The sequence below is a fragment of the Cygnus atratus genome, chromosome 10 (genome assembly GCF_013377495.2).
Source record: "Cygnus atratus isolate AKBS03 ecotype Queensland, Australia chromosome 10, CAtr_DNAZoo_HiC_assembly, whole genome shotgun sequence".
NCBI lineage: Eukaryota > Metazoa > Chordata > Aves > Anseriformes > Anatidae > Cygnus > Cygnus atratus.
Genome location: NC_066371.1, coordinates 16,675,024 through 16,691,078, shown reverse-complemented (window position 1 = coordinate 16,691,078; position 16,055 = coordinate 16,675,024). Strand labels below are relative to the sequence as shown.

The 16,055-nt window shown below is 39.9% G+C and overlaps 1 protein-coding gene across 1 annotated transcript in view; it reads right to left on the bottom strand.

Annotated features, from left to right (window-relative positions):
* Positions 1 to 4,205: 4,205 nt before the first annotated feature.
* Positions 4,206 to 16,055, bottom strand: part of IARS1 (isoleucyl-tRNA synthetase 1) — a 105,792-nt gene continuing 93,942 nt past the window's right edge. Inside the window, exons 33-35 of the mRNA XM_035558434.2 lie at positions 11,603 to 11,746; positions 10,471 to 10,623; positions 4,206 to 4,838 (exon numbers count right to left, since the gene is read on the bottom strand). Coding sequence (XP_035414327.1) covers positions 4,756 to 4,838; positions 10,471 to 10,623; positions 11,603 to 11,746 — 380 coding nt within the window. The 3' untranslated portion in view covers positions 4,206 to 4,755. The remainder of the gene's footprint in view (positions 4,839 to 10,470; positions 10,624 to 11,602; positions 11,747 to 16,055) is intronic.

Here is a 16,055-nt window from a genome sequence, read left to right as displayed (position 1 = left end):
CTGCATACATCTCAATGAGTGAGAAATAGAGATTGCTGTACTGCTACCAGATGAGAGGCAACACCAGAAAGTTAGCAGTCTGCATCAGGATGCAAGGATACAAACTCCTACAGAGTATAATAAATAGTGTAACACAGTTCTGTGAGTGCCCAGGCAGCGCTTTTCTCTATATGAGGAGAGGCAAGAGTGGTCCAAGACTTAGTTTATATAACAAGCTATTTAAGGGAGAAGTTAATTGAAGTACGTAAATACTGAAGAGTATCACATCGAGCCCAACTTAGATGAAGTTATAGAAGTGCATTTAAAAAGTCATTAAAAAAATTAGTAGAAAATTTCCCACTTCAAGATCCCATGAGACAAATTCTGTCAAGAAATTATTAGATATTATCTAATATTAAAAATACAAAAAGGGAGAAGGCAGAAAAAGCACAAGTTCACCCAAATGGGTCACAACTTTTTCCGAAAATTGTCAGTTTGTTTTAGAGATGAGACCACAGCCAACAGAGCAGCAGCTGAAAGTAAAATTAAACTATAATTCTGCAACTTTTTTTTTTTTTTTAATTACATACTACTTATGTAAAAGGTTGATGTAAAGCATTTTCAGATGCATTTTTAACAGTGTCCTCTGATAATCTCCGGTCTCATTCTTCCATTATCTGTCCTAAGCAAATATGCTTTTTCTCCTCTGCCAGCCTTTACTGAGCCTACCAAAGGCAGAAATAGCACGAGGATGGAAATGCCCATAAATGCTACGATCAGACTGGAGAATGCAAGGGCACATCTCTGTTTCTGTTCCAGTCATTTGCAACACACGAGGAGTACGTGGATATGGACTGAAAACCATGGCTGATAAACTAAAAGCAACAAGGTAAAAAATAAAAAAGGATGAAGAAAAACAAAGTGAAGAATGGAGTGTGTGCAGTAAAGAAAGGAGGCTGAGGTGAAGCAGGGCAAGAGAAACACCACACCCACCTGTCACACTGAGAGCAAGTGGAAGTGCTTTCTTACACTGGTATTCCAGGTCAAGCACCAAGAATATATACCTGCATTTTACTAAGATGAAAGAAACACAGCTAGATAACATTAAGACAAATTTAGAGACGTCTGTAACTATTCAAACGTGAGGTGCCAGGTATGCAGCGTCCCTCTGTTAAGGCAGTGTCTAAACAGAAGTGTTACATTACAGGTACCGTCTGTGCCTATACACCACAAACTCTGTAAAAGCAGTTCTGTTATCTTTTTGGTCATATTTTGTCTCAGGTTTTGGTGAGAACACAAGAAACAGGAAAACATTCTTCCAGATTTCTGTTTGCACCTGCAGTTACGGTGAAGCAGGATGAGAAAACACTATGCTTCACATTAATTTGTAGTCTGTCATCCCCTTTTCTTGAAACTATGGCTTGTGCCTCCCTCTGCTTTTTAAGGTTGCTCTTCAGAGCATGGTACAGACTGTATTATTCTGTAACCACGCTCTGAGAAGCAGGTAGTGGGTAGGAAGCTTTCCTTAAAGCCTATCATGCTGATACACCAAGCTCCGTGCAGCCTCGTGCACGCACCAGCTGGGCTAACTTCAGATCTACAGAAGCACAGCGCTGCCTTTGCTGACTCAGTCTCAAGACAGTGCTGTGATGATTATTTCAAATGTATGCCCTTTGCATAGGTTTTGAACTAAGGGACACATACAGAATTATCAGCAATTTTTCCTTCATCCCTTTCCTGTGAATAAATAACTTAAATCCTTTACTTCTGACAGCAAGTTTCATCAGCATGCCACGGTATTTTAACAAGCAGTGCTATTCTGCAGAACATCTTCGTAGAGAAAGCTCATGCATGAAGTCAAGGGAAAGGCCAATTTTCATTTTCAGCATAAAGCAGTCAATTACATAAAGAAAACCCAGGAAAACCAGTTCAGCTATATCTCAGGTGAAGTATGAGATTATTGGACTAAGGTCAGAGAATCACAGAATTGTCTAGGTTGGAAGAGACCTCCAAGATCACCTAGTCCAACCTCTGACCTAACACTAACAAGTCCTCCACTAAACCATATCACTAAGTTCAACATCTAAACGTCTCTTAAAGACCTCCAGGGATGGTGACTCAACTACTTCCCTGGGCAGCCCATTCCAATGCCTAACAACCCTTTCAGTAAAGAAGTTCTTCCTAATATCCAACCTAAACCTCCCCTGGCGCAACTTTAGCCCATTCCCCCTCGTCCTGTCACCAGGCACGTGGGAGAACAGACCAACCCCTACCTCGCTACAGCCTCCTTTAAGGTACCTATAGAGAGCGATGAGGTCTCCCCTGAGCCCCCTCTTCTCCAGGCTGAACAATCCCAGCTCCCTCAGCCGCTCCTCGTAAGACTTGTTCTCCAGACCCCTCACCAGCTTCGTTGCCCTTCTCTGGACTCTCTCGAGCACCTCCATGTCCTTCTTGTAGCGAGGGGCCCAAAACCGAACACAGTACTCGAGGTGTGGCCTCACCAGAGCTGAGTACAGGGGGACAATCGCTCCCCTAGCCCTGCTGGCCACACTGCTTCTTATACAAGCCAGGATGCTGTTGGCCTTCTTGGCCACCTGAGCACACTGCTGGCTCATATTCAGCCGACTATCAACCAATACTCCCAGGTCCTTCTCGGCCAGGCAGCTTTCCAGCCACTCATCTCCCAGCCTGTAGCTCTGCTTGGGGTTGTTGCGCCCCAGGTGCAGGACCTGGGGCTTGGCCTTGTTGAACTTCATACAGTTGACCTCAGCCCATCGGTCCAGCCTATCGAGATCCTCCTGCAGAGCCTTCCTTCCCTCGAGCAGATCGACACACGATCGACAGAAAGCATCACTTCTCTTCAGGGTAAATTATTTTTGACATTAAGCAGCTATAAATATATTTGAGGAAGAAAAACGGTTCTGTTGAGGATATTATCTATTTGTAATTCAGGATGAATTCATAAATCTTAGCCAGGCTTTTCATTCACTGGAAAGCAAACATATAATCCAGTCTAGTCGTTATACAGAAATTGGGCAGCCAACATCCTTAAGAAAAAAGTTACAAAAACAATAAGTCCCAAATATATTCTTTAACAAGGTAATGATGTCACCTTAGATGATCTCATTAAGGATGAGGTTATAGACTGTAGTCACTTGCCACCTTCATTTATTCTCCATGAGCAGTAAAGCAAAGTCATTCAGCTTACTATCAGCAATCTTACTTTCACAGAAGACAAACTGGACTTTTTTTTTTTTTAAATGTGAAAAGAGTCAATACAAATCAGAGTCCTATTTGATTTTCATGTCACTAAGTCAATAAGAAGATAAACAAGCTGTCTTAAAGGGAAAGGTAGAATGCAATGTCCAATATTCATTAAACTGAATGGGCCAGTGATTCAGTAGGTTCAGGCACTGACATTTTTAATACTGATAGAAGTAATTTTATGTATACTGAATGCCAGAGACTTGATTTACTTCAAATGAGTACTTACAGACTTTGGTATGGTCCGATAAAGCACAGTAGTTGCTCAGAACATTTATTTATAGTTATTCCTACTAATATAGTGTGATAAAAAAAAGCTTTGGTTTATATTCATAGTTAGTGTAAAGATGAAAAACAGCAATGGAAAAACATGCTAAGCAAGACTTGGTTATTCTTATAAAATGTTTTTTTCTGTCAATACACTTGTTCACAGTTTATGTAATCTTGTTCTGAGGAAGCTAATAAAGGCACAGCAGTGAATGCAGCTGTATGCAAGTAAACCTCACGAATTCTGTGTTCTGCACAGTAGCAAGTTTCAACACTGATTAACAAAACTACTGAAATGTAGTGCAACTTAAACATGACTTCAGTCATCTAAAACTAGCCAAAAGCATCCTCAACCATAAAAGGGTTGCCTGTTGTTTCACTCGCTGATGGACAGAGAGGTTAACACTAAAACATCTGGCAAAATAGGATTGAGCTTTATAAAAACTAAAATAAAAACCCAACACAAATTTCTTCTAAAACCTGCTTTTAAATCTGAAACTGAAGCAAATGCACACACCACCACCCCAAAATAAATAAAACCCCCGTAACCCAAGAGTATCACAACCCAGTCATTGGCATTCAGTATGGACATTTTCAGGCTTCAAGTTTCTTGAGGTTTCACCTGATCCACATGGAATGCTGTGCTGTAGGAAGTAGGGAATTGTAGGGAAGTGAAGTACTCTGAACTCAGGGAAGCGAGTTTGGAGATGAAGCAAATTTATTGTTCCAACAACTGAAGGTAAGGAGCATTTTAAATCAACAACCACACACTTCATGAAAATCCAGCTAGTATGAACGAACGCATTTGGGTAACCATTCAAGTTAAGCAAGTTTCAAAGCTATTGTAATATGGTGTACATATCATAGAGCCTTGTAGGTAACCCATGGTTTAGAAAAATCAAAGATGCCCCCTGCATAAAGGACAGGCAGAGAACAGCATCACTGAGGTACTAGTCCCATTTCTTTCAGGCAAATTACTGCATAGATATCTAGGGTTAAGGAGTTTGGACATTTTTTTTTGAACAGCTTTTACAATATTGTAAGGTAACATAATGAAAATACATTGTATTTGAAACCAAAGAGCAGCATATTAGACATGCACTGGTAGAAAACATCCTGTGTGCAATCTGAGATGTTAAAAGTACCATACACAACTTGGATGTTAATCTAAAAGCATACTAATCCAATTAAATTTTATTTTTGTGGAAAAAAGTCTACATGGTCTTATTCATAGAAGTGGAATCCTCAACATTCAGCTGTGGTGGGTATAACACGAACATATACAGTCTTCATGTTCAGGTTCTTCATGGAGACGTCCTTTGTGATCTCTGAACCAAAAAAAAAGGGGGGGGGGAAGACAGTTAGTGTTCTTTCCAAGAAGTGAAACTATCAATGCATTTTAATGCATTTTTTCTTTACTTGGACAGTTCTATTCATTCAATTGAAATGGGACTTGGACAGAAACTGCTCAGCTCAAATTCCCTCCTGTTAAAGCACAGTGCATTAAAGAACTGCCACAAGCCACATGTCATGCTCACCAGTGCAAGAGTTCAAGGCACTGTTCTAGGTTACAAAGTAGAATTTTTTTTTGAAAGCATATGTCAGCCCACAGCTCCCAGCTTCATATCCACAGAGAACAGCATCTAGTCAGAAAATTGCTTTATAATGCAATAATGTGTAGTCAACAACACAGAACAATGCACTGAAAACCATAGTCCCTTATAAACATTATGTAAGAATAGCCATATAGGACAGAGCAGAGATCTACCTCCTCTCGTATCCCATCACTTACAGGAGATGGAACAACATGCTTGTGAAGGAGTACAAGACGATGCATACAACTTGAGTTGTATACGTAAAGCAAGGATTGTAGCAGCAACATTAGTTTTTAGCAGATGCTATCTTGTAAAATATGCCTGAAGAAATTTATACTGTACCATAACGATTTAAGTCTTTTCATATCTGTCTGCATATACCTTGGAACAATAGTAGGATAAAGACTCACCAACAACCCTTTTATGGATATAGCGTATTTCTAACAGGCTGATCCAGAGTTTATAATTACTTATGAAACATGCACCCAGTAATCCTGCCTCACAGCTAAAGAAACAATGCCTTACAATTACAGAGAAGGGGAGAACTGGAAACCTCTTTTACTATTCTTACCACTGTACAGAGAGCATTTTTTCCAAGAAGCAAGATGCTTGCTAGCTCAGTATTTCCCAACACCCACCAGCTGTAGCAAACTACACCAATAACAGAGCAGAATACTTTTGTTCCAGAGCTGTACCTCCCAGTATTCAAAACAATCGGAATAATAAATATACCAGAGGTCTCTTTACTAAGAAACTTCAAAGTGGTAAGAAATTTCGAAGTGGTAACTACAAATACATACACTGAAACCAAAGCAAAAGAAATTTGGGGGTTACTGTGTAACTGCACACTAGAATCCCTACAGACAACGTAAGCAAATAAAAGATAATTTTAAATTTTGGCACTGGTGTTAGTACAAGTGACAGATTAATAACATTCAGATATTTGGGTATTTTTTCTGTGGAAACAATTTTCTAGTGTACTGCACTGTATCACCGTACTGATGTCTGATATTCATCCTGCTCTAACTTGGGCTCGCATCCAGCTGACAAAGACCAAGGCATGGCGCATGTGGTGGGGGGAGGCAAGTCTGTGAAGCACAGCCATAGAGATAAGGTAAAAGCAGTTTAATTTGCAGTAACATGATGTCCAAGTGGAAACTGTTTCTAGAAAAGGCAGCAACAAGTTTTGTTTCCATGTACCAATACATACTTTCCTTCTAACATTAAGGCCCCCATCTTTCCTTGAAAAGTGTTTCATATTTAGACTGAGCAGATATAGTCTGCATCAAACTTCAAATGCCATCAATTAAATAATTGAAGAGTCCTTATGGATTCTGATGGTTCCATTTTTAAGGAGTTCTCCTCCAGTGCAGTGCTCTGCTTCAAGCAGCTGAATACCCATCCACAGAGCTAAGAGGTATAATCCAATTCAGCAATTAGGGCTTTATTCCCTCATTAACCTTCCTCTCCTTTGCATGAAAATATTACAGCAGTCTGTAAAGAAGTTACTCTGGTCTGCAGAAGCAGCCAAACTATGAACTTGGTCTCAAAGTTATGTGTTTTTTTTTTGTTCATTTATTCAACTCCATGATTGCCAAGTAGCATGGTGGAAAAAAATGAAAGACAACAAATCTCCCAAAATCTCCAATCCCTGAACACTGAGACGTTACATGAAGCTACTTCTTTCAGCACTATTTAAGAGAAAAATTACTATTAGAAATTGGAAACTTGACTCAACAACAAAACTTAACATGCTCTTCTGTGCTAGTCCCTCTGAAGGAAGACTGAAGTTAGCATGCCAGAAGTATTGCCCGGACCCCAGATATCTCCTAACCAGCTACCTGTGACTCGTGTTTCAGTCTTAGGAATAAGCAATGCTCACCACTTTGACATTTGGTTGCACTTGATCTGTGTAGGTCCCTTCCAACTAAACTATTCGAATTTCTAATTTAAATAATGTTTTTCCAGTCTTCCAAAAGGAAGGTGGAATAGATTTGTTTCTGGAAAGTTGGCAAGCTTTCGGGCAATAGAGACCAGATGCCCAGCTTCCTGTGCCTGACAAAATTTATAAAGATAGTATTTTAAAAACTGGTAACTCATTTTCTGTCATGTGGTTATTATTTTTTCCCTTTTAAGAAGACATCAGCCTTTCTATTCACTGCTCATTATCATTGAATGTTTCAAATGGTTAATAGAAACTTTTATTATTATTATTACCAGCTTTTATTTTCAGAGTAAACCATCAAAAAAAGACTCAAATTTTTGTTTTGAAGCTAAGACCTTGGAATATATTGATAAAATGCTAAACAAGGGATTACAAAATAGCAACTATACACACAATCATTAATTGAACTAATATCTTCCAGGGGCATCAAAATATGATTTGTTCTGTATGCAGCATTTATCAGTTAAAAAGATGTGAAGATAAAGTATGGCCACTTCAGTATTTATACCATAAAGAAAACTATGAAAAAATCTTCATGGTGAGTTAAACCTAAGATAACAGAAACATAACTCTATTGCATAAGCATGTGTTAGCTACAAAAATAAATCTCCAGGACCAAGTCCTCTATCTTCTGAGCCTCAAAATGACCAAACGAGGTATTTTGGCCTTTGAAGACTTAAGAAAAACAATCCTTCACATCATCATGAATTATCAGTTTATACACTATTTAAAGCTTAAATAGTTCTGGAGAATTCATACTACAAATATGCTACAGTGATTCTGTTGATTTCCCTTTTAGGTAAAGGCATTTTAAAAATCCTTACTTCAACTGATACTTAATGACTATATATTGTTCTGTTTTGTCAGTTACTGCACACTTTAAAAGCTAGAAACTTTTATACAATACTTATTTCAGCAGCTTAACTAAATCATATGCCACCGTGAACCTGTTTGCCCTCTAACAGTGATAGAAACTAAAAATCAAGAAGCAAGTATAACATCAATAACTCCTGAATGGCTACATTCCTAGTCAGCAAAGTTGTACAAATTTTTTGTACCTTTTTGTACCTTTTTTGTTTATGCAACCAAAGTGTGGTTGATATACTTAGTTCTTACACCTTGTGCTGTTTCTAAACACTGCTCTACACTTCTGTTCGTTAACCTCATTCAGCATGTTCTTCTGAGCGTTAGTTCAAACTATCACTAGAAAGTTTCATCAACATTTGAGATTCACTATACTTACAAAATGGCTTTTGAATAAGCGGAGTTCAGGTCACATGAAATAAAAAAACAAAACAACCCTCCAATAAAAACAACAAAACACACCCTACTTATGTTAATTTTAATCTCTGCAACCCATCTGAGGATTAACCCTAGTTTTAAGGCAGCTACACTGGAGGGCTGCACTCCTACAGCAGCTGACAGGTACCTCAGGAGGAAGCTCAACCCATTCGAAAGATTTGGAAACTAGTTTAAACAGGATGGTTAACTTCCAGGTAGGTAACCTGATGTCATTAGGTTGTGTGTGATCTCTCTCTCTGTACTGGGTTTCCGTGGCAAGGTTTTGGTAGCCGGGGGCTGCAGGGATGGCCTCTGTGAGAAGAATCCAGCAGCTGCCTCATGTCAGACAAGGGCCAGTTTCAGCTGGCTCCAAAGGGACCTGCCACTGGCCAGAGCCAAGCCAGTAAGCAAGGTCATTTGTGCCTCTGTGAGAGCAGATTTAAGAAAAGGAAAAAAATCTGCTGCATAAGAGCAGCTGGGAGAGTGAGGAGTGAGAAGCAGCCCTGCAGCCCCTAACATGAGTGCAGCAGGAGGTGCTCCAGGCACGCAGCAGCAGTTCCCCTGCGGCCTGTGGAGAGGCCCCTGGTGGAGCAGGCTGTCCCCCTGCAGCCCATGGGTCCCACACGGAGCAGATCTCCACACTGCAGCCCGTGGAGGAGCCCCCGGTGGAGCAGGTGGATGTGGCCTGGAGGAGGCTGCGGCCCATGGAGAGCCCCCGCAGGAGCAGGCCCCGGACTGGAGCTGCAGCCCGTGGAGAGGAGCCCACGCAGGAGCAGGGGGTCTGGGGGGAGCTGCCGCCTGTGGGGGACCCGTGCTGGAGCAGTTTGCTCCTGGGGGATGGACCCCGTGGTACAGAGCCATGTGGGAGCAGGTCTTGAAGAGCTGCTGCCTGTGGGCAGCCCCCGCAGGCTCAGTTCGGGAAGGATGGCATCCTGTGGGAGGGACCCCACGGGGAGCAGGGGCAGAGAGAGACCGTGAAATAGCAGCGCAGCCACAGTGTCATGGACTGACTGCTGCCCCCATTCCCTGCTCCTCTGTGCCGCTCAGGGGGAGGACGTAGAAGCAGGTGGAAGGGAGGAAGGTGTTTTTAGTTTGAGTTTCTCACTGCTCTACCTTGTTAGTAATAGGTAATAAATTACATTAATCTCCCTATGCTGGATCTGTTTTGCCCATGGTAATTGAGTGATCTCCTTGTCCTTATCTCAACCCTTGAGGACTTTTCATCATATTTTCTCCCCCTTTCCCTTTGAGGAGGGAGAGTGAGAGAGCAGTTGCGGTGGAGATCAGCTGCCCTGCTGAATAAAACCACCACACCCTCCCAAGCAGCTTGTAAATCATGCCGGTAAGATAAAAGGGAGACAGAATCCTTTACATGATTTCATTCAAAGTTGCATTTTCCTGAGTATATGAGAAATACCTGGTTCTGTTTATTTGCTTTTACTATGTAGTTTCCAATCCATTCTTCCTGTCAAATATAGTTCCATATCCTTCTCAGGTCCACCTTTTTAGCGCTACAGGTCATGAATTAGAAAGTTCTAAGCCTCCTCCTCTGACTGTGTTTTTCAAAGATTCTTTAGCACTTGAGGTATGTGATTGTCATGAAAGCTTCCTACTTCCCAAGTACTCCAAATGAAATGTTGCTGCCATACTCAACCAAGTCTGACCTACTCAAACTACTCTGAAATAGACCTGATATACTCCCCTGACCCTTTTCTCCAGAAGGAAGAAAAAATCTGCAACTTGAGTATTACAGGAAGAATTTGAAAAGGTTCTCAAAATATTCGCACTTTAGACTCACTTCTAGAAAGAGATTCACTCTGAGTCACAGCAACATGTAACCACCAGCTCCATTTCTGTCTGACTTTTCTATTTCAAAAGGAAGAAACTTGCAAAAAAAAACTTGGTGTTGGACATTTCATAAGGGAAATACATTAAAACTTTGAACTTGCTAATATATTTACGTGCTCAAAGAATTTTTTTAAATAGATTGTTGAATTACTTGGCAAAATTAGAAGCCAATGTGTAAATAGAATGCATTTAGTAATTAAACTAGGCCTCAGTTACAGGGTTATACTGGCTGCTCCTCAACAAAAAACTTCCAAGTATCTTTGAACAAGCAAATGAAACGTTTGTGCTTACCCTGAGTTTGTGCTTCATCCAGGAACAATTTTAGCCTCCTGCTTCTGAGCCCAAAAACTTTTGCTGTTTCGTATAGAAGACCTTGGTATGTTAATCCATTCTGACCAACAGGGTTTTCCATTAGAAGAGTTCCCATTGTTCCTTTCTGACATTCTAAACAAGATAAAGAGTTACATAACTATTGATAAGGAATGATATTACTTCATTTATCTTGTTAAATTGAAATTTAGGATTTATTCTTCTAGTTCATCACCATTTCTTTATAGTGCTTCAGAATTAGCCATACCAGCTTACCTACAAATAATCACTAAATAAGTTTATAAACTATAAACTCATAAGTGTAAGTGATTATTAACAGCTTGACAAACAAAAGAAAACGTTGTAGAATTCTTTACCATTGTCAAAATGGAGGACCTGGAAACTGGGAAACATGAAGCAGGACACACAAACCACTAACAACTACGGAAACTCCCAAAACAGATTCTGATGATCAAAACCCCAATTAAAAACACATTTTTTGCCCCAGGTAGGTTCCCAGTAGTGTCTGTAGGAATCCACATGGATGAGCAGTCCAGAAAGGATCTGAGATGAAGAGCGAGTTACCAAGAACACAACTTTTCCAATGAAAGGTTTTAAAGCAGAAGCAGCCTAGTAGATTAGCAGCTGGAAAACAATTACATGCACTTATCTATACTCCAGACCAGACTAATAATACAATTCCTTTGGCTTTTAAATAGCACTAAGAAATGTTTTACAGACTGTTTACAATGCCTAGGTAAAGAGCAGGCTTATCTTTCATCTTCCTATTCATTTCTGGTCAGTTTTAGATTCAACATTTTAAAATAAGCTGCACAGGTGAGCAGACTGTCAGAAGCAGGGAAACAATGCTGAAGGGATCATGTTTAAATGCCGTTCATTATCTCAAACTGGCTCTTCACTTTTATGAAAAGGTAAAGAAAAGTGAAACAATCATTGTGTTTATTAGAAAGTACACACTACAAGAAAAATAAATGAAGTCACCATCTACAAATTAAAACAGACATATATATCTTCATCATCAAGAGATGGCATCCGAAACTTAGATCAGAAAAACCTCAGCCTGTAAGCAAGGAGAAATAAGTATCCAACATACCTTGTGGTTTTGCATTTACTAACTGCAAGTTGATATACTGGCAGAGAAGAGCATCAGGAGAGTTGGTCACAGCAGGTGCTGACCCTGTTGTCACATGTAGAGTCTTTCCACTGAGAGTAAGCAAGTCAGTTTTATTTATCAGTTCTGAAAAAGAAAATGAGACCAGTCAGGCCATTACAGGGAAGCCAAGGTCCAGCTCCTGCTCAGTTAGCTGACAGTCGTTCTAACTGATTCTGCTGTGGAAGTGTTTGCAATTGCTTGCTCAAGAAAGAGTATTTCTCCCGTTTGATGAGTAGAATTTGTGGGGGGGGGGGGGCGGGGGGGGGCGTTATTTCTTAATAATAGAGAGTATGCAGAGTACCTAATCTGCTATGGAAGTCAGTTCCTACATCCCACTTTTTATGCACATAAATACATGACACGATTACTTATAAATAACTTAAGCAAGAAGTTACTCACTTAAGCCAACCATTTCTTTCTCATTACATTAAGACCTATGATCTTTGCCTCTACCCTGAGTAGTAGAACTTCAGTAGCTGAAGCAGGGCTGGATTTGTGTTACCACGCAATGCTGGGACACTTCCCACATTAAACTTCAGATAACAGTAAGTGTACAACCAGTAGTAGCTGGTTAGATCACAAATAACATCCTTTGCATTGATATTTGCATTTAATGCCAACAACAGCTGATGATTCAGCAGATAACTCCAGCCATGCATATTTAGAAATTGGTGGACATCAGACACAAAACAGGACTTGCATCTTATTTTTTTCTTAAAAGGATTTAAGACGCAATACCAGCACCTTGGAAGCACTCAGATGAAAAACAAATCAGGTATGTGAGCCTTCATCCCGCACTACCTACACAAACAGCTAGCTGCCTGTCTACCAGAGAGATAAAACATCACCACCACCAACCTGCTGACAGGCTCAACATTGAAGAGAAAGAACATCCCTCTTTATTGCAGCTACAGAAGAACTCCAAAGACCAAATCTAGGAAGAATTAATGAATTTACTATCTTGCAAAAATTGCACAGTGTATACAGAGCAAGCACGTGTCATCTCCTTCCAACAGGTTTTCTTTCCCTATCAGTACTGTTTGCATGTCACAGAGCCTATGGTTTACAAAGCTTTTTTCCATCAGTTCCTCTAAATGAATTTGAAAGAGGGAGAAATTGCTTTAAAAAAAAAAAAAAGGAAGTTTATAAGTTTAAAAGTGAAAAAAAGAGGTAAAGCATGATCACAGGCTATATGCTCTCAGAATTATGCCAGCTGCCAGAGAACAAAGCACAATGCAATGTGGAAGGTTTATGAAACTACTGTAGAGAAGGAAAAAAAGAACATTTACCATTTCTACCCTCAGACTGCACCTAAGAAAGAATTTTGACTTAAGAAATCTCAGGTTTTGCAGTGTCTACACATTATGAAATATATTATGAAGAAATCTCAGCGTTCTGTTCTAATGGCACAAAATCCCTAGCCTTTAAAAATCATCTTTTTTAAAAAAATGTATAAAGCTTTAAAGAAAAAGGAAAAACTTCATTGCTGCATCTAAAATTGAATTTTTACAAATGAGGTAATGGATGTATTGTAAGATAGTGGTCATCTGCCAGCTAACTGAACACTTTCCGGGTTTGTCTGAGGAGCAGAATCACAGAATCAACTAGGTTGGAAGAGACCTCCAAGATCACCTAGTCCAACCTCTGACCTAACACTAACAAGTCCTCAAGGAGCAGGCCCAGGAGGAGCTTTGCTTTTGGTTTTACTTACACGAAAGCAAGAAAAAACAACTAACAAGTGAAGGGTAAGTAACAAGAAAAGGAGTCAGCAGAGTTTTTTCCTAGCAGAACTCTAAAGCAGCACGGCACTGCTTACCATTTACTTGCAATTACTAGGCAATAGCTGTGAGACCACACCAGCAAGCAGGGAGCTTTACGGAGCAATACCCCCAGTAACTCACAGCTCACCAACATTACACAGGGGCCACGATCTGTGCAGGTCTATGCAGGTCAACAGGGCACAAACAGCGGTCAGTGCAATTTGCACATTTAACACGTCGAGCATTTTGCATTACAGGACCACTGCCATTTTCACTAGGAAGATCCCATGGACAGTGCTATCAATAGACTCAGTTCATATGACTCAAATAACTAATAAATGAGTCAAGTGGATCATTTCTTCATATATTATGATACTCTTGAAAGGAAGCAGATGTTGAAAAGCGCTCATCAATATTAAAATTTCTTTTAAAGGCAGTTCTCCCTGCAGCTGAGATTTAAGTGGTAATGCTATCTGCTAAGGTACCTTAGGGCCTTCATGGCCTTTTAAAAATTCAAAATAATAATAAAAAAATCTTATTGAACTCATGTTCAAAAACAATGATAAGAAACAAAAAATAGTTAGCCATCTGAAAATCATAAAGACAGAATAAGACATCGACTAAAAGGTTTTCTGGGGAAATTGTATCTCAGTTCCACCCTCTCCCTTCTCCCCTCCCTGCCTTCTTTTAAACCCTAAATGATTTATGGGCTCATCTAGTCTAAGAAAAACAGATTTGTCTTAAAAAGGTCTTTTTCAATATGGGCTACTTCCTTGAAAGCTGAGTGCAACTCAGAAAGTGTTCACAGTAAGAAGTGTATAAAGTTTTCAGCTATCTAGAGCAAAAATAAAGTCACAGACAACTATTCTTATGATCTAATTTGAGCCCACCCTCTTTCCTTTAAATGCCTTAAACAGAAAAAAAAAAGTAAAATAAGACGAATTCTGTTCTTGTTTCTGAAGACCATTACAAATCCCAGAACCTTGCTCGGTGTTTGTGCAGCTACTCAAAATACATCAATTCACTGCTGGGGAGGAAATGTTTATCCCATTATTTCAATGTTCTACTGAGAAAGAGGGCCTTGACATATTTTAGCCTGCCTTAATACAAGAACAGCCTGATTTTATATCATTATGCAACCTTAAGTAAATCTTCATTACAATTAGAAAACAAGATAATAAACTACTGCAAGTAAAGTGGAGGGGCCTAGAAACCACAGGAAGGAAAACAAGCAGCCAGAAATATGGTTTTACTGGGTCACAATTTTATTAACACATGTGGGACCAATTCAGCAACAATTCGTCCAGAGTGCACGACCTTTCCTTTGCAACTCCTCTCAGAGAGTGGCCGATACCAGCTCCTTGCCTTACCTAAGGAGCCCCTGGGCCTGTGGCGAGGCCTCGCCTAACGTTACCCAAGCAAAGGCTGGGTGGATAAAGCCAAGGGATTGCACCTGAATTGAACCAGACACCAAGAGTTGCAGCTCTGTTCTCTAACTTCCCTAAGAGCTATTTTCTTTTTAAGTGCTTGCATTCAGCCCTGGCTCCGTTGGGAGCATCATCTTCTGCTCATCAATACTTGTTCAAATTCTCTGCCAAAGTAAATTTGATAATCTGATCTTTCCAAGGGAATTTCCATGTCATTAACAAATCAACGGGGAGAACATCCTCTTTGCCCTGACCACTTACAAAGAGTAAAAGATTAAAATCAGCATGCCCAGCTGGAAAGTTCAAATCCAAACAGAAAAAGCGACACGGAAAGGAAAGAAATGAACTCTTTACCACTACAGCAGAAAAAAGCATTTGAGGGAGGGGTAAACTAAATAAGGATCCAAACAGCTTATCATCTCAACGAGGTGAGAATTTCCCAACTCTTCTTGGCCTTTGCAGGTCATGTCTTAATATCCACGATGGTTAATGAACCATACTAGTACACATCCATCCCTGTAGGCATGTACTGCTATGAAGTGTATCACTGCTGTTTGGAAAATGATTTAAAGGAATGCCATTTCCTCCTTTAAAACAAACTTGGTAAAGATTCTGAGGGACCCAAAGTTTCCTGTATATCATCCATAACTGAAAGCAAAGAATGATCATTTCATATGAGAAACCATGTAGGTCAAGTGAGCACAACTTGGAAAGAGCTTTTACCACATTAAGCTAAGTGGATTGCATCAGAGAAAGTTACGACATGAAAAGGCCCAAAACATTCTTGCCAACATACATTCAGGAAATTACAAGTCACAAAACTAGAGCTGTTCATGTTGACATTATAGACTCAGGTAAGACTATTCCCCTACTGGTATCACTGGCAGACAAACTGGTGATCCACAGCAGTCCTGCATGCAACCCAAAACAGCCTTTTGCAAAAGCCAATTAAAATATCTCCTCTTACATGTTGCTTCAGTAGTACTTCTGTGAAAACACACTAGCAAAGGTTTCTACAGCCATCAAACTTCAATTTTTGTGGTATTTTATCATTTCTTTGTCACTCATCTTAGACTTTATGTTGTTAATGGTGTGGAAACAAACAAATGAAGTTTGAACTCCAAGATGTCCCTGTAAATAACCCTAAGAACATAAAAAGGATTTACTGCTACTGTCGAAACCTATCTGAAGTTGTATCACAGCACA